General features: G+C 33.8%; 3 protein-coding genes and 1 long non-coding RNA gene across 4 annotated transcripts; 3 read left to right on the top strand and 1 right to left on the bottom strand.

Annotated features, from left to right (window-relative positions):
• Nucleotides 1-4,735: 4,735 nt before the first annotated feature.
• On the top strand, nt 4,736-8,798 carry PSY1R (Leucine-rich receptor-like protein kinase family protein). Its single transcript, XM_088105728.1, has one exon. It carries the CDS (start codon nt 5,288-5,290, stop codon nt 8,567-8,569), a length of 3,282 nt encoding a protein of 1,093 aa, XP_087961854.1. The 5' UTR covers nt 4,736-5,287; the 3' UTR covers nt 8,570-8,798.
• Nucleotides 8,799-12,270: 3,472 nt separating this feature from the next.
• Nucleotides 12,271-13,036, top strand: LOC148203199 (uncharacterized). Its single transcript, XR_015784028.1, has 2 exons — nt 12,271-12,423; nt 12,678-13,036. It is a non-coding gene; the product is annotated as an uncharacterized LOC148203199 (long non-coding RNA).
• A 453-nt stretch (nt 13,037-13,489) lies between these two features.
• Nucleotides 13,490-15,068, bottom strand: LOC148203198 (1-(5-phosphoribosyl)-5-[(5-phosphoribosylamino)methylideneamino] imidazole-4-carboxamide isomerase HISN3, chloroplastic-like). The gene is made up of 2 exons (XM_088105731.1): nt 14,911-15,068; nt 13,490-14,795 (listed from the first exon to the last, which is right to left on the bottom strand). Exon 2 carries the CDS (start codon nt 14,629-14,631, stop codon nt 13,705-13,707), a length of 927 nt encoding a protein of 308 aa, XP_087961857.1. The 5' UTR covers nt 14,632-14,795; nt 14,911-15,068; the 3' UTR covers nt 13,490-13,704.
• A 961-nt stretch (nt 15,069-16,029) lies between these two features.
• On the top strand, nt 16,030-24,333 carry LOC124843129 (ATPase 10, plasma membrane-type). Its single transcript, XM_047319777.2, has 22 exons — nt 16,030-16,116; nt 16,373-16,445; nt 16,681-16,800; nt 17,086-17,184; nt 17,308-17,445; nt 17,640-17,774; nt 17,928-18,107; nt 18,406-18,612; nt 18,827-18,946; nt 19,492-19,611; nt 19,696-19,818; nt 20,009-20,113; nt 20,274-20,418; nt 20,989-21,150; nt 21,718-21,956; nt 22,207-22,239; nt 22,367-22,448; nt 22,982-23,142; nt 23,252-23,425; nt 23,517-23,699; nt 23,789-23,961; nt 24,049-24,333. Exons 2-22 carry the CDS (start codon nt 16,380-16,382, stop codon nt 24,140-24,142), a joined length of 2,859 nt encoding a protein of 952 aa, XP_047175733.1. The 5' UTR covers nt 16,030-16,116; nt 16,373-16,379; the 3' UTR covers nt 24,143-24,333.
• Nucleotides 24,334-25,474: the final 1,141 nt, after the last annotated feature.

Genomic DNA, 25,474 nt, shown 5'->3' with positions numbered 1-25,474 from the left:
AATTAAATTAATATATTAAGTTTAAAACTTGGTAATCCCTATGTTGTTTTTCCGAAGAAAAAAAAAACACCGTTTTACCGTTATATATATTAATATATAAATGCATTGTTTATAGATATTCAATATTAGACCTTTATTTTTATACGACCTCTATAGTTATAAAATAAATAAAAAGGAAAATATTTTTAAAATATAAGATATCAATATAAAAACTGCTCAACAAATCAAAACATACATGCTGCGATGTTGATTAAAAAAATAATAAAATGGAAATTTGTATTTTTGTTTATCTTAATTTTTTGTAAAAATAATGCAATATGAAACATTCTTTATGTATTGTGTAATCTCACCCACAAAGGAAACAAGGGTAATTTTTGTTGAAAATATGGGGACTGGGAATAACACTTTCCATTACAAACAGAAAGTGTGGGCTTATGTTGTTATAAAATGGGCCTATGATTATTTTATCTCGGTATGAATCGGGCCATGACTATAGGCTTTAATGTACTCGTTATATTTCCAAATTTAATATTTTTTCGAAGAGATATGTTAACCTCATGTTGGTTTAAAGAAGAAAGAAAAAAAATTTAGATGATTTTTTAGGTTCTTAGTAAGAAAGAAATGTTTTATGTTATATTTAATTATTTGTATTCATAATAATCTTTAATTAATACTAAATTAAGTTAAATGTTAAACTATTAAGTTTTTTCTTTTTTAGTTTTATGGAATTGTATATCTAATTTCACAATTTTAAACTTTATTTGCGTTCAAATCAATGAATTATCGCACAACTATATTATTAAAATTTTTATTATGATAGTAATTTCAAATTTTAAAATTTAAAATTCTACTTCTCATTTTATATCAGGACGTTTATTTTCATTCGAGTTTTTTTTGCATTAAATATTTGAGATACGGACCATCAATATTAGAAGTTTAATTATTTGGATTTTATCAATTGTCTTAAAAGCATATTATAAATATAACTATTTGAAATTTTTAATTTTTTTAATCTTAAAAATTTAAGATAGTGATAGTAATTGTGTTAATTCAAACTCGACTTAGTCTGAATTAAAATCCTAGTCCTAAATAAATGAACATCAATTCAAGAAACAAAGACATAAAAGAAAAAAGGAAGAAAAACTTTTGAAGTGAATGAAGAGAAAGGATTTGAAAAGACGTTAATGCCCTCGAGACATTTTCAATGTTGTGGTCTTTGATGTACACGTTAGGAATTCTAAAACTTAACATCAAAACTTTAGATTAATGGAAAATTAATGAATTTAAAAAGATATGTTGCAGATTGATTTTTAGTACAATTGTTCCTTAAAATGTTATAAAAAAAAAGTTTAAAGAACATTGATGTTCTATATCGATAACTAAACAATAAATGTATATTTTATTTAAATTATTGTCGAGTAAGACCTGACACTTGAATATTATAAATTTAAAAATATAATTAAAAGAAGGACCTTACAAAATGTGACAGATACGTTTCTTATTAAATATTAATTTCAACGAAAACAATATATTTTGCATTCATGAAATAATAATTGACAAAAAAAAGTTCAAAATTCAAATATTTTTTAAAACAATGTTATACATTCATTACTACACGGAATTAACGTAACTTTTGTCGAAAGTCTTAAAAGCCCCTACGTCAACCTGCATTAAGTATGAAAAGAATAATATATTATATTGTAAAATAAGACACTTGCGTGCAATTTTGGTAAATCAATCATAAAATTTGTTGATTAACGTGCAGCTCTATTGAATATTGTAACACAATTCACATAATTATTGTAAAACTGGTTTTGAATTGCGCGTAGACATAGAAAGTAACCCTCATTTTCCAATTGCAACTTGCTTTCTCATCTCAAATCCCTAACCCTACTTATTCTTCTCTAAACAATTTAAAATATGCACCTAAATACGCTAAGTCAAAGAAAACTTTTCAACCCTAATACTTTATTTTTATGTGTGTACATCCAATTATATATTCACATCTTTTTTAATAATCTATCCATGAAAAATTTAATAACATAATAATTTATATACGATATGATCGTTTAGTCAATATTACATTAGACTGTTTAAACAACCAAACATACCATCATAATTATTACCGTTATTATCTTAAAATTAAATTATAATAACATATAAATCGAAAAGTATCTCTTTAAAATAATTAGATATAATACTGATTAATTTATAATATAATTATTACTAAATGGACTATAATTAAGATATTAAAGATTATTTCAAAATTTATAAATACAAATTTAAAAGAAAAAGGTAATTCATTAATATAAAATTTATATCAAAATCTATAAATATAATTTTAAAATAACGAAATAGGTAATACACATTTCTTACTAAAATTGTTTTTTTTTCTAACTTTCAAATTTAAATGAGTGATAAAGTGAAAATAAACATTTGGGTTAACCGTTAACCTTGACCATTGAAACAATTATACGAGATTCAAATTGTCTATTACATCAACTCTATAACTTCAAGTGGTGTATGAATTGAATACACATCAGATAAATATTGAATATTAATCATATATTTTAAAAATAATTATTACAAAAGTCAACACTAGTATTGTAATTAAATTATCAAGTTGCACACTACATTTGCATTAATGTATTAATGTATTGAAGGTTTTGGTAGTGATGATGGGAATATATACCGACAGCTTTGTTAAACAATAGAAAAGATATGATAAATAAAACCTGCCCCTGTTTGACAGTGTAAAATTAAAAATGAAGAAACTATAGTTCAATAATTAGAGTTTAAAAAGAATGAAAGAAAGGTTCTCGGTAAAACTACTTCAAATGAAAAGTTTAATTTTCTGAATTTATTGAATAATGATTTTATATATTATTTTATTCATATAATACCCTCACCTGATAAGAAAGCTGTCTTTATTTTTGTTGTGATTGACGTCAATGAAATGTATTACGTGTTGTAATAATGCTAAAATACTTTTGCCAAAGTCAACCTGCCCATGCATGTTATTTTGTAGCAGCATAATTTGCATTCTTATAACAAAAATAACTATCGGAAATAAAACTCAAATTAATTTTTTTTCTACATAAATAATATGTAAAATAAAGATATGTATATATGAGATCATAGCAAATACGGAAAAAACTTTGATATAAAAGAAAAACTCACATATTTAATCTACTAAAAAAAATTTCAATAACAACAATCAATGAGCTTATCATAAATTTTTTTGTAACTTCCAATAATCAACCAAAAATATCTTGACTAACAAGGTAGATAACATTATAGGAAAATTTTAATAGATATTTAGCTAAATTTAAGAGAAAATCAAATATATGAGATATAATATAAAATCTCTTCTCTAAGTTTTTTTATCCCATATTTACACAAAAATACATTAGCTGTTCCTTTATTCTTTTTTATCCTCTTTTAGTTCTTTTCTATTTTCATTATAGACATTTAGAGTTTTTAACTCTCTATCAACCTCTTAAAAACATAATACAAAAGCTTATATTATTTTAAATTTCACAATACACTAGTAGTTCATAAAAACATGTTTTTTTTTTCTTTTATTAATTACTCTTAATAGACAGCATATCTCTTGTAATAACAAGATCATTCTTACTCAAGTGATCAAGTTGTTTAGGTGATATTTCGATAAACAATCCTCAATCAACTAGCTTAATTTCTTTCATAAGTTGTAAGATAGATTCTCACCTTATACAAGATGATAAACAAGTTGATTTATCTATTGTCTAATAAAACCAATAGTCTTCCTAATTTTCTTCTTTTAATCTTTCTAAGATTTATTTGTTGGTTTAATACCTTATTTCTCAATAAGATCACACATGTCTTTGCAAAATAAAAAATATTTCATATGCAAAATTTTTATATTATATAATTAGTAGAATCCAATTAAATCATGATTACAATACCATTATTATTTTTCGTCTTCAGAACACAAATCAAATTAACCGAAATTCTGATATCAATGAGAAGATAATAAAAATAACTTCGTATCAATTTTTTCTTTCCTAAATAATATACAAAATAAAAAAAAATAGAAATATGAAAAAATCTTCATATAAAGAAAAACTCTAAGAGACCTAATAACGTAAAAAAAAAAAAAACTTCCACTAATCATAATTAATTGATATATCAGAAGTTAGGAAACCAAATACGTGAGACCTGGTATAAAACATATTCTTCGAGTTAGCTTATGTGCAATTTGCACATAATATAATAATTGCTCTTTTTTTTCTTTTTCACATCATCTCTTGGTAGTTTTTTTTTTTTCATAAAATGCACTCAGAACTTTTGTCTTTTTTCTCATTCCTGAAAAGCTGGTGTAAATATTTATATCTTTTAAATTACATAATGCAATCCATACAAAAAAAATATTTTTTTCTTTTTTTTAACTAAATCAGCATGAATCAGTGGACCAGCTAACAAATATTTGATTATTTTAATGATTTGTTTTTTTTATATTTGCGGGAATTGTATGGGGAAGTTTCGTGGTTGAAAGCATTGTACTTTGTAAGTGATATGGACATGGCATGAAGTAGTGGAATTTACTTTAATTTCATTAGTATATCATCATTCACACCCGCACAAATGTGAAACTGACATGATTCCTATATTATATATCTGTAGATTGAAGATGAAAGAAACAGAGAGTGTTTTAAAATCTGCAATGAGTCTGAGTGGTACAACACAACACAACAACACAGGGATGCTAAAGGAGGGAGTGAGAATGAAAGTGGATGGTGCGGTTTTAAAGTGCATTTTGAGACAGAATATCCATTCCCTCTCTAAGATGTTTTTGAGACAGCAATAGATGTTTGTTTTGTGCAGTAGTTTATTTAAGATTATGATTGTGAGTTCCACTTTCACACGTTATGTATGGCATGGCATTGGCATAGTTGTGAATGATGATGATGACGATGACAGAGAAATTCCACTGAGGCACTACCGGCCGCCCCTCCCAACCCAACCTCAGAACAAAAGTAAACGCTTAATACAGATTATTTATTTTATTACCATACTTTTCTTTCATACATCTATCTCCCACTTGTCAACATCACTCCACTTTCTCCCTTCTTACCTTGCCTTTTCTGGTACTTGGTCATTGGTCAATGCCTGGTCGCTCTATGCCATGCTATTTCTATCCTTTCCTACCTCCCATATTACCCTTATGCCCATTCCTTCTTTTGCTCAACGTTGAGCAAGGAAGGACCTTAAAGACTCCATCTTTTTCTTCTGGGGATTCGTTCCGATGAGAGCTCCCACTCCCATAGACAGACCAACCCCATCAACATCAACATCAACAACGTCCACACCACCCTCTTCCATCTACATGATTCCCAAGTTAATGGTCTTTGTCACTCTCCTGTTTCTTCTTCTCTCTGGGCTCCTTCTTCCTGTTCAAGCCGCCTCCTGTAACCAACTTGATAGAGACTCACTCTTGGCCTTCTCCAGGAACATATCCACTCCTTCTCCTCTCAATTGGTCTGCTTCTGTTGATTGTTGTCTGTGGGAAGGCATTAAGTGTGATGAGAATTTCAGAGTCATACATCTATTGCTACCATCCAGGGGTCTCGCCGGCTTCATCTTCCCATCTCTCATAAATCTCACTGCTCTCTCCCTTCTTGATCTATCCCAGAACTGCTTATCCGGTAATCTCCCAGACCAATTTTTCTCACTTCTTAATCACCTGCAGATTCTTGATTTAAGCTACAATCGTCTCTCTGGTGAATTGCCACCCTTTGTTGCTAATACCAGTGGCAATACCATTCGGGAGCTTGATCTGTCCAGTAATTTATTCCACGGAAAACTACCACTCTCTCTCCTTCAGCACCTGGCAGATGCAATCGCTGCAGGGAGTTTGACATCTTTTAACGTCAGTAACAACAGCTTCACTGGTCAAATTCCCACTTCTCTCCTCTGCAATAACCACAGTAGCTCATCCTCTCTTAGATTCTTGGATTATTCCTCCAATGATTTCTCTGGCATGATTCAGCCAGGACTAGGAGCATGTTCCAAGCTGGAGAGATTTCGAGCTGGCTCCAATTCCCTATCCGGGCCCCTTCCTGGTGATATTTTCGATGCTGTTTCTCTCAAAGAAATCTCCTTGCCCCTCAATAAACTCGGTGGAACCCTTGGAGAGAGCATTGTTAACCTTGTCAACCTCACAGTTTTGGAGCTCTACTCCAATAATTTCACCGGGCCCATTCCCTCTGATATTGGTAAGCTCTCCAAATTGGAACGTTTACTTCTTCATGCCAACAAAATAAATGGCACTCTGCCCCCATCTCTAATGGACTGTGTCAATCTTGTCATGTTGGATGTAAGGCTCAACTTGTTGGAGGGAAGCCTCTCGGCATTGAATTTCTCCGGACTCCTCAGACTCTCAGCACTTGACCTCGGCAACAATAGTTTTACTGGTATTATACCACCAACCATGTATGCATGCAAATCCCTTAAAGCAGTGAGACTTGCATCTAATTATTTTGAGGGACAGATCTCACCTGATATACTTGGACTTCAGTCTCTGGCTTTCCTATCAATTTCTACCAACAACCTCAGTAATATCACTGGAGCTCTGAGGCTGCTTATGGGACTCAAGAACCTTAGCACTCTTATGCTCTCCCAGAATTTTTTCAATGAAATGATGCCAGATGATGTCAACATAACAAACCCAGATGGATTCCAAAAGATCCAAGTTCTGGGTTTAGGCGGTTGTAATTTCACAGGTCAAGTACCACACTGGCTTTATAATCTGAAGAAGCTCGAGGTCTTGGATTTGTCCTATAATCAAATTAGTGGTTCAATTCCTCCTTGGTTGCACACGCTTCCCGAGCTTTTCTACGTAGACTTGTCTTTTAACCTCCTCACAGGAATGTTTCCAGCTGAGCTCACAACGCTTCCAGCACTAACATCACAACAGACCTATGACAAAGTAGAGAGGACTTACCTGGAGTTACCCGTGTTTGCTAATGCCAACAATGTCTCTCAGATGCAATACAATCAGATTTCCAACCTACCACCAGCAATATATCTGGGAAACAATAGCCTCAACGGCAGTATCCCGGTAGAGATTGGCAAACTCAGAGTCCTTCATCAGCTGGACCTTAGTAACAACAAATTCTCTGGCAATATCCCAGCGGAAATTTCTAACTTGATTAACTTAGAGAAACTATCCCTCTCAGGAAACCAACTTTCCGGTGAAATTCCCGTTTCACTCAAAAGCTTGCATTTTTTGTCTGCTTTCAGTGTAGCATACAATAATCTTGAAGGACCGGTACCCACAGGTGGCCAATTTGATACTTTCTCCTTTTCTAGCTTCGAAGGAAACCCACAGTTGTGTGGTTCAGTTGTTCGGCGGTCTTGTCTTCCTCAACAGAGTACTACTGCTCGTAGTCACAGCTCAAGCAAAAAGCTGATAATTGGATTTGCCATTGCAGCCAGTTTTGGCCTTGTTTCCTTCGTTTCAGTGTTGATAGTGTGGGTAATATCCAAGAGGAGGATCAATCCAGGTGGAGAACCTGACAAGATTGAAGTAGAATCAATTTCTATCAGCTCTTACAGTGGGGTTCATCCCGAGGTTGACAAAGAGGCCAGCCAAGTGGTACTGTTCCCTAATAAAACAAGTGAAATCAAGGACCTTACCATAGTTGAAATATTAAAAGCTACAGAAAACTTCAGTCAGGCAAACATAATAGGATGTGGAGGTTTTGGTTTGGTGTATAAAGCAACATTACCAAATGGAACTGCTCTGGCCATCAAGAAACTTTCAGGAGAATTAGGTCTAATGGAAAGGGAATTTAAAGCAGAGGTAGAGGCTTTGTCGACAGCACAGCATGAGAATGTGGTTGCCTTGCAAGGCTACTGTGTGCATGAGGGTGTTCGGCTTCTGATATACACTTACATGGAAAATGGAAGTCTGGATTACTGGCTGCATGAGAAGGCAGATGGTCCATCTCAGATTGATTGGCCTACCCGACTGAAGATTGCACAAGGTGCAAGTTGTGGATTGGCTTACATGCACCAAATATGTGAACCACATATAGTGCATCGTGATATAAAGTCAAGCAATATACTTCTTGATGAAAAGTTTGAGGCACATGTTGCTGATTTTGGGCTGGCCAGGCTCATTCTTCCTTATCACACTCACGTTACAACTGAACTTGTAGGCACATTAGGATACATACCCCCAGAGTATGGACAAGCATGGGTGGCAACTCTGAGAGGAGACGTGTACAGCTTTGGGGTTGTCATGCTTGAGCTGCTAACGGGGAGGAGGCCTGTTGATGTAAGCAAGCCAAAAATGTCAAGGGAGTTAGTTGCCTGGGTTCAACAAATGAGGAGTGAAGGAAAACAAGATCAAGTCTTTGATCCATTTCTGAGAGGCAAGGGCTTTGAAGAAGAGATGCTCAAGGTTCTTGATGTAGCCTGCATGTGTGTCAGCCATAATCCTTTCAAGAGACCATGCATCCCAGAAGTTGTTGAATGGCTGAGGAATGTAGGATTATCCAACCACCATACGAATAAAGACTAGAGATAAAATGTCTGTTCCCATAGACTTGTATACTTTGTGCAAAAGGTTCCAATTCAATATATACACAATCATTTTTACCTCTGTAAATGATGACTCCTAATCAGATTATGTTAGTTGCAAGATTTTGGTGACTGTATATGTCATCATCCATATTGCTCAGGAAAATTTTTCCATCTTAGGAATACCTTAATGCCACAAACTGCCTCTATAACACTTTCCAATTATACAACATCCTAAACTGCACAAGCCTTTGTTATCTGACTCTACTCTATCTTGTTTTACTTTTCTATCAGTTCATGGTCACACATCATACGCAAAATCAAGAAACAAAAGAGTAAGACAGTACAAGAAGGTTATGTTTTTTTTTCTCTTTTGGGGGTACAATTTGAAAATGCTGGGTATGAAAGAATTGAGTACAAAAAGATAGTGGAGATAAATTGAATGATGGTAATGATTATTTGTTGACTACAACTAAAGAAGTTGAAATAGTTCCATTGTCGGTGGTGGCTGTGAATGGAATTTGAAGTTTTTCATTTTAGAAAAATGAAAAAGAGCATTGAATAAACGCAAGAAATAGAATGGAATGATGCATTGCATTTTTGGTATCTAAATAAATAATTACAGCTTAGAAGCTGCCAATCTCAGACTGAGGCATGCGAAGAGAGACTCCACCCGTTTTATTATCAGATTATATAACTAATATTTTGGTATTAAATCTTTATTAATTTCATCCTTAAGTTTATATTTTCATTTATTAATTTAATCCCTAAATCCATATATTTTATCACGTATAAGTTTAACATATTTTTTAATGTTTTAATGTTTTATTCCGGTGACTTTAAATTTCAGGTGATATGATATTACATTTTATCTTTTATTCTAACTTTTTTTTTCTAAGGTAATCTATTGTTTACATTATATTCTTTCCTCTCTTTTTTTTTTCTGTGAATAAACTGTTACTCAATTGGAGGGGTTGAATTTGAATAAAATCATCAATTAATCTACTAAGTTTTGAGTTGAATCCGATTTGTGTTTTTTTTTACTAGACTCAATTCAATTCACTTTTTAATCGGATTAATGAATTATGTTACATATCTTAAATTTTAATTAATAACATTTATAAATTTTAAAGTATTTTAAAAAATCCTTTAAAACTAATCTATTAAAAAGTATTTTTTTTTTCAATCTAATGAGCGAGCTTGACACTCTTGAATTAAAACCTATTAAACATTTATATCACTTATGACATATATTTCTTATAATTAACTTGTTTTTCAAAATTGAATTCCATTGAAAATTTATATTTAAATCAAATTTATGTTAAGTTATTAATATATGATCCAAAGAGGAGGGTTTGGATTACTTTGTCACCCTATTAAGTGGTGAATTAAATGATCCAATATAGATTAGTAAAAATCTTACTTCTTGCTTTTCATTCATGAACAACTTCAATTTCATTTAGTACTTACCAGTCACCTTAAGTGATATTTTTTTTCAAATTATATTTTTCCATTTACTCCCTTACAAAATTTAAATCCTATTCCAACTGGTTTGGAGTTAATAATAAAGAAAATCTGGAGGCTGTGGATTGAGTTTCTGGGAAATCCTGACACACATATCTGGTGAACAGGAATGATTACAACAGGTTGTGAAGATGAAGCAACTTCATAAAATTTATCAAATTGTTTGGCACAACATGACATTACAGATAGAACATATAAATTGGGTTGACCTGCAGAGGGAGGTATGAAGGAGAAAAGGGGTAACATAGATAGCATAGTACAAGGAAAAAGGAGGTTGTGTTGTACAAGATTGATCTGTCTGTCCATAAAATGAGAGTGTCCTGTCCCCGTAAAACCCCATTGGTTTGGATCCCTCGGAGCTTCCAATGGGTAAAAAGAAACAGACGGGGAAAGGAGATTAAGGCAACAAATCCAAATCAGCAACCACCAACCAACAACTTCGACTTCAACTTCCTTCATTCAAACATGTTCGAGGATTCAAAAGGGTAAAGACACTTCAAACTAACTTGAACTAAAAAAGAGAGAAAAAGAAAGGTGTAATGAATAAAAAATGGTTTCCATTTCAGTCATCTCCTTGGATATACCAACAGAGAAGCATGGTGGCACAGCGGCGCAGGATGTAGAGACGAGCACGTTGCTCCTTAACCAAAGAAGCGCACTTGTTGCTAAACCCATCTCCCTTTCTCTTACCATTACCACGGATCTTACCTCCTTGCTTCAACATTCTGATTTTGATATTACTTAGAGCTTTTCACACCCCAAAAAAAAGCTCGCTCGCAACAGAGCTTGAGGGAGTAGGTAGAGGAGCAGAGGAACTTATATACTGATACGTATGAATGTATATTATATACATACGTACGTACGTACAAAGGCAACAGTTGACGTGCCGAGTGAAGGAAGGAGTACACAGGAAGTGACGTGAAGGCTCGAAAACTGAGGTCAGGGAGGGGGAATGAATTTGGTTTTCGTGATGCGATAAAATAGTGCCCTTACTTGTGTTGCCAATGTGGATTAAACTTGTTGGTGTGCAAGATCAAGCGACGTTGACGTTGATGTTGATGTTGATGTTAAGGTTGAGAATATTGAGGTTGAGGTTTATTAGAAAAGTGGCAAAGGTGATGGAACATTAAAAGAGGGGTACTGCTATAATTCGGACAAAGCACGGAGAGTTTAGTCATGGAAACACCAACCATTCGGTTGGATTCTCACGTTACCTTTTGTTTTACTTCCAACTATGGATTTCATACTAATCTATCCTATGTTACTGACACCTTTTTAATACAAAATATGTCGCCACTCACCACCTTAACCAAGTATGAGAATCTGTACCAGTAATTCTTCTTATCCCATACCAAAGATAATATATTCTTCTCAGTTTAAAACAATATCTTCATGATGAATCCTGTCTAGTTGCTAGGTAGAATATGTTCCTTTCTCAGCAAAACTTTTCAAAGCCAAAAATTCGTTTCATTACTTACTGTTCCTTTTTGTCAAAAGTAAAAGTACTTATTCTTCTTAGAATATAATATGAACAGGTGAAATCTCAAATCTTTTCATTCCTTTAGCTGATTGACAAATACAAATCAGGTTAGAATTTTTTTTTTATCAAGTACTGAATTAAGGCGTTCCATTTCATCTAACTTCTTTAAAAACTAATTTTAACTTTAAAAAACAATTATTTGTTTATTGTATAAGTATTTGTTAAGAAATTTGTACATAAGAATAGTTAGTTCGCTATGCTTGTATTTGTTGTCCTGTCAAGTATTATCCGGGAGTTCTTGAAAAATAGTCAAATCATATTTTTCAGTTTCGGTGGAGGTTCGATGGCTGGCTTCCAGCTTTTCCTGACAGTCAAAAAGTTTGGATTCTAAGCATGATGTTGAGTAGGATCTTTTCAGGATGCCAATTTTTACCTGGAATAGATATACTATTCGATTTGGTGCTTAGATCAAGATTATCTTTCTTCTAGTTTGGCATTAATTTGTGATGGGTCAAATGATTTCTCGATATGCAGAAGATATTGTTCCATTTTTACATGCATGCAGAAGATACTGGTACCTTTGATCAGGCAGGGTAAAGAAATTTTTATATACTTGAGGTCCTCGTTTATAATTTTAACTGCATGCACAATCTATTTTATTTGGCGTTATTATCATAATATCATGGCCTGAATTTAATTAAACTAAAAAACTCTATATATTAATCTTGTCATTAGTTTCACATAACCGAGTACATATCCTTTTTTATGTGGTGAAAAGTGAAGTGAAAGCATGTACGAGGAGAAAAGCACTAACATGCCCTTCGTCTATCACAATCAATTCAGCAGGATTGGTAGAGTATTTCTTAATCCTTTATGACATGTATGCATCCCCATTCAGTGAACTTCGATAAGTATGGCACAAGCTGCCCACTAGAGACTGTTTGCAACTATTAATAGAGTAGAATTCAAGCAGAGTGAGGGTGTTCCTTCAATGAGCTGAGTTTTTTCTTTCACTGTTTTTAATATGTATGCATAATAGGACTTGGGAATAGCCAGGTCATCGAGATCTTTTCCAAACCACATGCTTATACATTTTTTATGACAGGGATGGGTACAACTCTGGGGTTGTCATGCTTGAGCTGCTAAGGGGAGGAGGCCTGTTGATGATGTAAGCAAGCCAAAAATGTCAAGGAAGTTAATTGTTTGGGTTCAACAATGAGAGAGGCAAGGGCTTTTGGAGAAGAGATGCATCAACCAGAATCCTTTCAAGAGACCAAACATAGAGAAGTTGTTGCATGATCGATGAATGTAGGATTATCGGACTAGTAAATGAAAAAGACTAGAGATGATGACTCTCCTTACTAAGATTTATTAATTAACATAATTTCTTCACAGAAAGCATACCTTAATGCGACAAATTGCTTCTGTTTGAATCTTTCCAATAATACACGACATCCTGAGAACTGCACAAGCCTTTGTTATCTGACTCCAGTCTATCTTGTTTTACTTTTCAATCTTAATAATGCATTCCTATAACATTATCGAAGCTTAAAGGAATCTCTTTGAATCTTAACCTCAACTCTCTAACCAAACCTTCTGCAATATTAGCATTGTCATTACCAACCAAGACCTGAAAATTAGGTATAGATTTTACGATAATTTGAGACAATAGAGTCAACCGCGGTTGTAGGACATTATCTGAACTTCCACTATCGAATGGAAGCCGAAGTGTTATACCAATAATCAATCCTTGAAACTTCCTAATCCAAAGGCCATGTAAAATCAATAATAATTTCACGCCACGTAAAATTATACATAAAATAAAATCGTTCAAGAAACTAAAATGAACCAGTTTTAGAAAATAGAAAACTTAACCCATAAAAGGGTTGACAAATCCAAATAACACACCATCAAAGCTGAAAACAAAAAGTGTAATGAAACTTTTATTGAACTCGCATTAGATAGCTATTGCAGTATTGTTGTACACCCAGTATTATTAAAAATCAATTCATCCTAGAAAGTTTGTTATGTTCAATTTGCCTTGAGTTATTAAAAAATAACCTGATACTGGTTACACATCTAGAAAAACACTAAAAACAGATCGTTTCTCCAATTAGAAGAAAACATATTAATCAAACTATATAGGCCCTTTGCTGGGCATGCCAAGCTACAACCTCTTCGTAAGACATGTTTCCTCCAAAAATATCCAAGGCACTACCCACAGTTACATCCACACGTTCCATTCCCGCACTTTTAATCCTCTCTAGGTCAGCCATTCCAGTCACACCACCAGCATAAGTAACAGGAATAGGTGAATGCTTGCCAAGCAAAGCAACAAGCTCTTCATCAATTCCCAACTTTTTCCCTTCAACATCAACACCATGAACCAAAAACTCATCAGCAAAGTTGGCAAGAAATTCCATTACACCAGGATCAACAAAAACATCACTAAACTTCTGCCATCTATCAGTGACAATTGCATATTTACCATCCTTTTTTCTACAACTGAGATCCAACACAAGTCTCTTTTTTCCAACAATTTGAACAAGATCTTTTAGCCTTCCAACATCCATTTGTCCATCATTGAATACATAAGAAGTCACAATGACGTGGCTTGCTCCCTCTTCTATGTAACTCGAACAATTGTCAGAATTTATTCCCCCTCCAATTTGTAGACCACCGGGATAAGCATGCAATGCTTCCAAGGCAGCAGCTTTGCTCAAAGGGTCTGCACCAAGCATGATGACATGGCCACCCGTGAGTCCATCTCGTCTGTAAAGAGTAGCATATTCAGCAGCCGACTTATCAGACTCAAAATTGGTCACAGGATCCGACCCATCACCCCCTTTCAAGTCTTGCAAGGTTGACCCCACAATTTGTTTCACTTTTCCCTTGTGGATGTCGATGCAGGGACGGAATTGAGCCGCGCATCGAATGGAAGGAGAAAATCTTCGGCTGGAAGGTGAGAAGAGAGTGAGAGAAGAATGGTTATTGGAAAGAAAGATGGGTGAGGTGACGAAAAGCCCGAAGGAATGAGATGCAGAGAGATTTCTCATCATTCCTCAAGGCAACTGTGACAACCCTTCTTCACACAAGAGAAGGAGAGACTCGCATTCTATCGGAATGAACATTGAAGAACCTAAATGGATGAAAATTTTCTTTCCAGGGACCTAATAACCAGGTCACCAATCTCTCTTTGAAGAACCTGTGTTGGGTATTTACTCTACTTAAAGAAAAGAAAACGAGAATGAGAAGATAATGAGGAGGGGACATTCAAATTAGAAAAAACAAAACATTAAAATAGAATCGTCAAAAGTGAATCATACGACAGGGATTACCTTCAGTCATGGCAGATGGGAGACAAACAGAGAATGAAAAGTGCTTCCCAGTTGCAGCAGCCAGTGAAACACGATCCTAGGGTTTCAGGCAAGACTATAAGAATCAAAATGCATTTTTTAGATTCTGGAAAGTGCATTCGAAAATGAAAGATAGCTGAAAGAAGAAACTAGTGAGGTGTAGAAAGAAATTACTCCGTTATTCGATGGCCCAAGAAAGGCCCAAAGTGTTTATGGGAGGACACTAATTTCACGTGTCCTATAAAGTTCTTTTCTTTATAAAGTTTAACATCCAATCTGCCAAGATTTCGAAACCAGCATTAACCTATCTGAAAAGTAACAAAGATAGTATTGAGTTAAAGCTTCACTTTTTTAATTTATTATATGATGCAATTTTTTTTTTAAATTGATAGAAATAATGTTAAAACTTAAAAAGTTTGGAGTTTTTGAATATTGAAGAGGGATTGTTATGACATCTTTTATTTTCTTGAATTCATTGTACATTTTATATTAGACGAAATCTTTGATTTTAAATTATTGAGTTGTAATGCTTGTGTATTATGTTTTGCCAGATAGATAAAAGAAATTAAAAAGGTGAAATTTTTTTTACAAAAAAAACTACTAAGATTGAAAGTTAGGTGGTTCATGTTGAACTAATCCGTTTAGAAGATGGATTAAGGAGAACCGATTCATGTTGATAGCTGTACCATCACGTAACATGCTATCTAAATGTGTATTTAGTTGTTAGTTTTGTCAAATTTTCAGTATTTATGTATTTTTTTTGTATTTTCTTACAATTGTAACAGAAATGTTGTAGATATGAAACGGGACGAATTTAGTGATGAACGTTAGAAGATGTCTGAGAATGTATGTTTGCAATGCAATGCAATGCAGAAGTTGAAATTAAGGAGAACAAGAGTTGAATGGGGGAGAGAAAGTTAGGTTTTGAAAGGTGGCTGAAGACATGACAAGAGAAGCTAAGACAACTTTAACTGTTGCAAAAAGTGTTGGAAAGTAGCATTGCATCGTTGCTTGCTTACCCTTCTGCAACTGCCAACCAACAGTCAGCATGCAACTAACATGCTAACGTTGTTTGCAATACTTTCATTATTAATGTAATGGAACGAAAGGAATCTAACCTCTCTATCTTACTTCCACTCTGCTTCTTCTCATTACCTAGCTCATCTCCCACTTTCACTTTCCCTCCAAGTAAGTATTTCATCACAAAAAATATGTTACTACTGTTCCGACAAGAATCTACGGTGTAATTCATAATTACTCTGTCAACTTAGGTAGTGATGTAATGAGTAGTACCTTATACAACCATGTCGTTACTACACTGAAATTTACTTGAGTAAATTTTTTGCATGGTTTGGTGCTGTTTATTTTTCTCAGTGATACAATTCTGATTTTGAACAATTTTTGCAATTACAAACTGCTTAACTGCTGCATGAATAATCTGCAGCCATAACATGGCTGAGGAACTGGATAAACCGCTGCTTGATCCTGAGAATTTCAACCGAGATGGCATTGATTTGGTAAGTCCTCTAACAAAGGCAGGGCTCAATCAAAATATAGCACTGTTTCCTTCAACGTTTTTCGTTTTTTGTTTCATTACAAATATCGTTGAATTATTTGCATGAAAGATGGTGAAATTACTGAACAGAAAATACGTTTCTGTCATTATAATTAAAAATAAAAAATATTTTATCAAATGAAATAAACTCTTACTATTTTAATTCCGACTTCATTGTTCATTGTTATTTTGATCAGGAGCGTATACCATTAGAAGAAGTATTTGAACAGTTGAGAACATCACGAAGAGGACTTTCATCTGACGATGCCGAAGCTCGAATAGAGATATTTGGCCCAAACAAACTTGAAGAGAAGAAAGTAAGAACGTACTTCTTATAAATATTTATTTTCATAAATTCATCATATAGAGTATGTGAATCAGGATAGATTTGGCCATTCAAGTACCTTGTTAACTCATACCAAGACATAGTTGTTAAAGTAACTTGTTCACTGAGATTTTGAATCTTATAAATTGTGAGTTCTGCATTGTGGTAATTTATTTTGAAGGGCAAGGAGGCATCCCATTTTGTTGCGGAGCCCATGTTTGCAGTTAGCATGTTTGCATCCACTTAAAGAAATTCTAACCCTCAAATTCTACTGCAGGAGAATAAAATATTGAAATTTCTTGGTTTTATGTGGAATCCTTTATCATGGGTTATGGAAGCAGCAGCACTGATGGCGATTATCCTTGCTAATGGTGGAGTGAGTAGAGAACGCAACAATTGTTTTACAATATACCATATGTTATTTCTTCTTTTCGTTCAGGGTTCTATTTTTAGTTTGTATTTCCATTTCTTGGTTCCTCATTTTGAGATAAATTTTCAGGGGGAAGGTCCTGATTGGCAAGACTTTATAGGGATTATATGCCTACTGGTAATAAACTCAACTATTAGTTTTATAGAAGAAAATAATGCAGGTAATGCTGCAGCAGCATTAATGGCACGTTTAGCTCCTAAAACAAGGGTATGTTTCCTTGTTGTCGACATTTACGTAGGAATTCATCACCTATGCCATGCAGAGTGAACATATCTCCTTAAAAAAAAGAAATTGTTCTAGTACTATGTTACTATATTGCTTAAGGCTTGTAATGCTAAAATACATTGTTTTCAAGATTCCTTACTTACACAAATTAATGAGTCCCTAATATCTTTGTTCAGGTTCTCAGAGACGGGCAGTGGCAAGAGCAAGATGCAGCAATTTTAGTACCTGGGGATATAATTAGCATAAAATTGGGAGATATAGTTCCAGCTGATGCTCGCTTGCTAGAAGGGGATCCTCTAAAAATTGATCAGGTAAGCCTTTGTTATGAAACAAATGAACATTGTAAATCTAATGTATATTTTTCTTTCTTTCTATTTAGTGATTTTGTAATATACTTTCTCATGACAAACTGGTACAATGATGAAGAAACAGAGTTCATGATGTCCTGGTTTTGTTTTATGCAGTCAGCCCTTACTGGAGAATCTCTACCTGTCACGAAAAGAACTGGTGACGAGGTCTTTTCAGGTTCGACATGTAAACATGGAGAGATTGAGGCTGTAGTGATAGCAACAGGAGTTCACTCCTTTTTTGGAAAGGCAGCATACCTGGTTGATAGTACTGAAGTTGTTGGACATTTTCAGAAGGTAACTTTAAGGAAACTTTGAACTCTTTCGGCATGGTTATATTAATAAGAAATATAGCCAAGCCAAGCTGTTTACAAAGAGCTAGAAGTTTGAATTTGCATAAAAGGATAAAATGCTTTTAAGGAATGTGACGATGCTTAACTTGTGACAACACTGGCAAAAAGGAGTAAGGAGAATATGCATTGAGATTGAAGCATTTGTTTTATATGGAGATTCATTTCAATGCAAAATATACTTTGCAAGTATTTGATCAATCAGTCAAATTTCAGACCATATCTGTTTTTCTTACCTTTTTCAGGTCCTTACCTCAATTGGTAACTTCTGCATTTGCTCTATAGCTATAGGGATAATTTTTGAAATAATTATAATGTTCCCAGTGGAGCATCGATCATACAGGGATGGAATCAACAATCTTCTTGTTCTCCTAATTGGAGGAATACCCATCGCTATGCCAACAGTCTTATCTGTAACACTTGCAATTGGCTCTCACCGTCTTTCTCAGCAGGTCCAACTCTTTAGCTCTTAACTAGAATCAAATTAAGATTGGAAGAAGTTAAGATATTTTCTGCATTATCAATAATATTAGTTTAAAGTTTGGGAATCCTATACCACTTTGGCTAATACACGGGCACGTGGTGTTACCCTCAAAGTTCAAAAGAATGTAGCAAATCTTTATGCTTCTGACTATGCTCTTTCTGTATTTTTACTTCGTTTGTAAGGGAGCCATAACTAAAAGAATGACAGCAATTGAAGAAATGGCAGGCATGGATGTGCTCTGCAGTGACAAAACTGGAACTCTTACACTGAATCGCCTGACTGTTGATAAAAACCTTATTGAGGTTGGTACTTAAAAATGACATATAAAAGTATATTATCTATATTATTGATTCAAAATAACATTTTCATATGTTTTATCAGAATTCAATTACTAAATAATTGGCTGAGAATATAGAATCTAATGTGTTTGTAACTAGTACAACTACAATGCAGTTTGCTCAAGTCACTAAAAAAATTATTTAGTTAGCAACTTCATCATCTTCACAGAAGAGTTTAAAACTTCAAGCTTGTTTGGATAGCTTATACTGATTTTTGAATCATTTCATTCTTCACGAATCATGATGTAACATATCCTAATTCTTAATTACCATATGGCACTACTTCAATTGAACATATTATTTGGTCCCTCCCCAGCCCCCAATTAGCTATTAAAAACGCATTATCTTTTCATGAAGGTTAAACATATTGAGATGCAAAAGAATTCTTAAGAGTTGAGAACTTTTACTACTAACTATTTTTCATGAACAAGCTCTCTTATTATGAATTGTTCAGAGGACTGTTAGGAGGTATTGTCCTTACTTAGAGTTTCACCTTACGTGTTGAACAGGTTTTTAATAGAAATATGGACAAAGATACGGTTGTTCTACTAGCAGCCAGAGCAGCTAGGCTGGAAAACCAGGATGCCATTGATACTGCCGTAGTTAATATGCTAGCTGATCCAATGGAGGTAAATATACCATGTTACTTTAATACAGAAGTTCTCCAAATGTTCATTAATAGAAGAAAATTAATTCCTTCTTCCTCTCTACAGGCACGTGCAAACATCACTGAAGTTCATTTTCTACCATTCAATCCTGTAGATAAACGTACAGCTATAACGTATATTGATTCTGATGGCAATTTTTATAGGGCCACTAAAGGAGCTCCTGAACAGGTATTAAAATTTCTAAAAGGTAGTGAATATCCTTTTCTTATTGCCTAACGCCTCCTACTTTTGCTTCAAATCTAATGCAAAGTTTTTTCTCAATGGACCCTCATGCAAAGGGAGGAGAGAAATTTTTTTGCAATCATGGGAATGCCTTTTACAAAACTTCAGTGTTTTTTGGCTGTTTACTGCATACCAGATTCTAGATTTGTGTCAAGAGAGAGATCAAATTGCCAGAAAAGTGCACGATATAATAGACAAATTTGCTGAAAGGGGATTGCGATCTCTTGCAGTTGCTTATCAGGTTATCAGCATGATACCCTTCTTTCTTCTTAAAGGATCATTAAATGAAGAAAAAGATGTCAATGTTGCTTACTTATAGAAATTTTCAAAATACGTTAATTACTTTAACAATTTAGGATGTCGATTATTATTTTGTCTTAGATAAGTCATTACTCTTTCAGGAAGTTCCTGAAAAATCCAAGGATAGCCCTGGAGGTCCTTGGAATTTTTGTGGCTTGTTGCCTTTGTTTGATCCACCAAGACATGATAGTGCGGAAACCATCCGAAGAGCACTTAACCTTGGAGTCTGTGTAAAGATGATTACAGGTAAACATGAAATTTCAATGGAAGCATAGAATAAAATATAACAAAAGACCATAGTGTGGTGGTAGTTGTTGCACAGAAATGATGAGGGCTACTGCGTGATATAAGATATTTTGTCTGATTCTAATCAAATCGATCTATATTCACTGAATAACTGCAAAAACTCAATGATATTCAAGGTTTATAGAACCAAAGGATCAAAGTGTAACTACAATTATATAAAGCAAATATAGTAAAGGAAATATCAATGAGAGAATATTGTTGGCATCAAACTTCACCAAACATGCTCTGTAATCCTTCTCAATAATACACATAACTGCTCATTCAATGTGTTATTAAAATTTACCAATATCACTATCATCAATGCGTTTAACTCATATTTTCTCTGTGTTGGAACTTACCTGCAACACACCCAAATTAACATATCTTGTTCATTGCTAAATTCTTTTCTCAAATAATAAATTTTAAATATCTTCCAATAAAAGTGGCTGAATAAGTCATCAATCTTTTGTGTACATTCACATTTGAAATGTTTAGGTCAAATAAGCTAGTTTAAACGTCAATGCATTGTAGGTGATCAATTAGCCATTGCAAAGGAGACAGGCCGAAGACTTGGCATGGGAACAAACATGTACCCTTCTTCTTCTTTGTTAGGGCATGAAAAAGAAGAGCATGAAGCTCTCCCTGTAGATGAGCTCGTTGAAATGGCAGATGGATTTGCTGGTGTTTATCCTGGTATATGAATTTGATAGTTAAGAAAGTTAGTTGCTTCTCTCAGACCATATATATATATATATATATATATATATATATATATATATATATATATATATATATATATATATATATATATATTTGGCTCTTGCTTCCTTTCATTCTGTATAATAAATGACTACAACTAGAAAAATATGGTTTTCAGACATCTCACTATCTTAGCTAACAAATAAAGAGAATGATGAAATATTGTTCCAATAGATCAACACCATGAGCCTTATGGGTAAAAAATCTTGCATAATTGATCACTTTTCTTAAACCTTTCGGCTTCCAATAATTTACTGGTAAGATATGAGTTGTTTCAACTAGCCTATGGCTTGCACTGTTTCTTATTTAAGATAAGAAAATGAGTGATTTAAGCAAGAAAATAATTTCTAGTCTGAAGTGATTAGCACCATTTTTTGTTCTTATTCAAATTTTTTGGATGAATATCTCCTATACGTTGTTACGTATCATTTTCAACAGTGTTGCTATTTTACTAATTATGTTGAACAAATATTTTATCAATGTTGCAATTCATACTTTCAGAACACAAGTATGAAATAGTGAAAATTTTACAAGAAAAGAAACATGTTGTTGGGATGACCGGGGATGGAGTAAATGATGCCCCAGCATTGAAGAAAGCAGATATCGGAATAGCTGTGTCAGACGCTACAGATGCTGCAAGAAGTGCTGCTGATTTGGTCTTAACCGAGCCTGGGTTAAGTGTCATTGTTAGTGCTGTGTTAACAAGCAGAGCTATATTCCAAAGAATGAAAAATTATACAGTTGAGTGTGTAGCATTCCTCTTCTTATGCACTACGATAGAAATATTCTCCTTTCACCTTTTTATACAATATGTAGCCTCAACAAGAAAGCAAGACTCTTAGGAGCTAGAAGAATATAGTCAAAGTGTCTAACTGAAACCTAGATTGTTCAAACCACCAGTCATTATAATTGTATCAATCAGTAATAACTCGGAGTGTTTTTCATGATAATATTTATTTGATGTTCATTTGATTGCTTTCTTTAATGCAGATATATGCTGTCTCCATCACCATAAGGATAGTGGTAAGAAAAGTTCCTACCCCCAATTTCAGAGTCATTTTTATAGATTATGTTTTTCTCTATTCTTGAATTTATATCTAAACATTAAAGTTCCTTTGGACGAGCGTCTAACTTATCAAACCGAATGCAGGTTGGTTTTACTCTCCTGGCATTAATTTGGGAGTATGATTTTCCACCCTTCATGGTCTTGATCATTGCAATACTAAATGATGGTAGTACTTCTGATCATTTCTTCACCCCAGTACTGGACATGAATTATAAAACTTCCACTTTCCTTTTCTTCCGTATCTACTTAGTCAAGCAATAGATAAAAACTATACTCACCATTTCTTTTTCCAGTTTATGACAATGTAATAGAAGAGATAAATGCATCATAAAGTTACGAGAAAAAAAATAAAATGCGTGATTCATCTTTTCTTTTGGTTTTAGAGCATCCCACGACTTTTTATTTTCTCACTCAGGAGTGTAAATGTTGCAAAGTTATAAAATTCTAGCTTGAATATAGAATCATAGGGTACGAAATCTCAGAAAACAAATCATCTTCATTTGAGAGTAACAGAAGTTTTTCTTGACATAATAGTCTTACTTTGTTACTGGCGAAACTTAACAAAGGGATAACACAAGTTTTTACAAGGTAGGATTGAATAAATAACCATAGACATAACAATAGATGGGCAATTAGGCCAAATAAGATGTAGTAGTGATATGTACGATCTGTAGTCATAACATTTTAATTTTGAACTAGGTACTATCATGACCATATCTAAAGACAGAGTGAAGCCATCCCCGACACCCGACAGTTGGAAGCTACCAGAGATATTTGCAACAGGAATAGTGATTGGAACTTATCTTGCTTTGGTCACTGTCCTATTCTATTGGGTAATAGTTGAGACCACTTTCTTTGAGGTACACAAGTTTTTGTCTCTCCCTCCCTGATCTTGTTGTTAGACCTAAAATGAAAATCACATTTCACTCAATTTATAAACATCTTTGAGCCGAAAAAGTATTGTTGCAGACCCACTTCCATGTAACCTCATTATCTAGTGACAGCGAGAAAGTTTCATCAGCTGTATATCTGCAAGTTAGCATCATTAGCCAGGCTCTAATCTTTGTTACTCGAAGCTATGGATGGTCATTTCTAGAGAGACCCGGAGCTCTGCTGATGTGCGCCTTTGTAATAGCTCAACTGGTAATGTTGCATGCCTCAAGTGTAAGGAAGTTAGATTGTTTTAACACATAAAATAGTGGTTGATGAAGAATGTGATGTATGAATTGGTTAGGTGGCGACCTTAATTGGTGTGTATGCAAATATCAGTTTTGCAAAGATTAGCGGAATTGGATGGGAATGGGCTGGTGTTATATGGTTGTACAGTTTGATCTTCTATGTACCATTGGACATCATTAAGTTCACAGTGCGTTATGCTTTGACTGGAGATGCCTGGAAACTCCTATTTGAAAGAAAGGTAAGTGGGAAAGTGAGAAAGTTTAGAGAAAGTTTCGAGAAATTTCAAAATGCGTAGCTTGACTTTTGATGTGTTTTTGTGTTGAACAGACTGCTTTTACATCAAAGAAAGACTATGGAAAAGAAGATAGGGCTGCAAAGTGGGTTCTTTCTCAGAGGACTCTACAAGGACTGCATCTCATGGCCGCCGGAGGCCTGGAGGTAAACGGAAGACGCTCTTCTATCATAGCTGAACAGGCCAGACGACGAGCTGAAATAGCCAGGTACTTTTCTCATCTCATTCACCACTTTTGCTCCCAATCATCTACAAGAAACCTCTTTTAACTCTCAAAATGCATCAAACTTTGCAGACTAGGGGAGTTGCACACTCTCAGAGGACATGTTGAGTCTGTTGTCAGACTCAAAAACTTACACCGCAATATCCAATCAGCTCATACAGTCTGATGCATTCCTTCTACCATTATTGCTTATTACTTCTGTTTCTCTATAAAGTTTGCATCTTCTTCCACTCCCTCCAATTTTGCACCTCCCTCAACGAATCTTACGCATAAACTAAATCTAATTTTTTACTTCCTTAGTCGTCCTTCGTAGCCGTAGACGCAATCCTACTTTATCTTCTTCAGCTTGTCCTTTTACTCTGTGTTTTTATCTTCAAATTCTTAAACTTGTCGGAGCTGTTACTTCTTGGAACGGACAGAGAATCTGACTGTCGGCGATGTTAGGGTTAGGGAATATTCCGTCTCTACCCAAACCATTTATTATATGTATGCGAATGTCACCGACAAATTGAAAATAAATCAAATCAATACTAATTATTTTTGCAATATACAATCAATTAATAATTGTATAATTGTATTTATTTATTCTCTTTTGTTTTATTATGTCCTGTGGCTGTGGCTGTTTTCCTAATCACCGCCAATTCTTTTACCATATACCGTTAAGTTTAACGAAGTTAGAACAAATTTTGTTTTATATTCTTTCTTTCGACCAACCCGTGACACAATACTTACTTGTCGCCTTCGGACAAGCTATTCTTACTTTCGAATATATCTCTTATTTTTATTTTAATAATTTCAGCACACTTGCATATTTTTTAATTTTTAAAATAAATTAAAAACGAGAAAAATTGAAATTAATAGTACATCAGTAAAAGGTCAAAAGAAATATTTTCTCAAGTTTAACTGGTCCTTTAAATCTAAGATTGGAGGCAATAAAAAATTCGCGCATTTTTTTAATCTTATATTTTTTAATAGATTGTTTGAGTAAATTGTGTACTTTTTTTATTTATTAAATGCCGCACTTTTTATTTATCGAAGAAACACAAAGATAGAAGACAAAAAGAAATAGAGAAATAAAGAATTCTATATATATTAAAGATAGTGGTTGCAGGTCTGTTTTAGCATTATTCGGGAGACATGGTGGATATTATATTTTAATATTTCTTTATTTAACACTAGATGTTCTTTAAGGAAATATTAATTAAAAAATATCATGTGTTAATTTTATATCGAATTTGATTTACTTGTCTTTTCAGATTACTATATAGATTAAATAATATGAAAAAATTATGAATTAGAGTAATTATTCGATTAGACCACTCTAAATGAATATGCTCACAGGAGCATATTCATTAATACAGATTTATGAGTGGCTTATAATGGAAAAATATTATGTACAAATTAAAAAAGGAATTTTATCATCTTGTAACTTGACTTTCATACGTATAATATACATATTTTAGGATGAATTTATGGCATTGGACAATCTTCTCAATGG

Source organism: Vigna umbellata, chromosome 2 (genome assembly GCF_029865625.1).
Source record: "Vigna umbellata cultivar VRB3 chromosome 2, Vumbellata_1.0, whole genome shotgun sequence".
In the NCBI taxonomy this organism is placed as follows: Eukaryota; Viridiplantae; Streptophyta; class Magnoliopsida; order Fabales; family Fabaceae; genus Vigna; species Vigna umbellata.
The sequence above is the reverse complement of the archived record's forward strand: the minus strand, read 5'-3'. Positions and strand labels throughout refer to the sequence as shown.

What these genes read in the sequence shown, in the direction of transcription:
- LOC124843129 (XM_047319777.2), top strand. Translation starts at nt 16,380, where the DNA reads ATGGCTGAGGAACTGGATAAACCGCTGCTTGATCCTGAGAATTTCAAC. An exon ending in CTCACCGTCTTTCTCAGCAG is followed by an intron (nt 18,613 to 18,826) that starts GTCCAACTCTTT and finishes TTCGTTTGTAAG; the next exon opens with GGAGCCATAACTAAAAGAAT. An exon ending in CCATCACCATAAGGATAGTG is followed by an intron (nt 22,240 to 22,366) that starts GTAAGAAAAGTT and finishes AACCGAATGCAG; the next exon opens with GTTGGTTTTACTCTCCTGGC.
- LOC148203198 (XM_088105731.1), bottom strand. Translation starts at nt 14,631, where the DNA reads ATGATGAGAAATCTCTCTGCATCTCATTCCTTCGGGCTTTTCGTCACC.
- PSY1R (XM_088105728.1), top strand. Translation starts at nt 5,288, where the DNA reads ATGAGAGCTCCCACTCCCATAGACAGACCAACCCCATCAACATCAACA.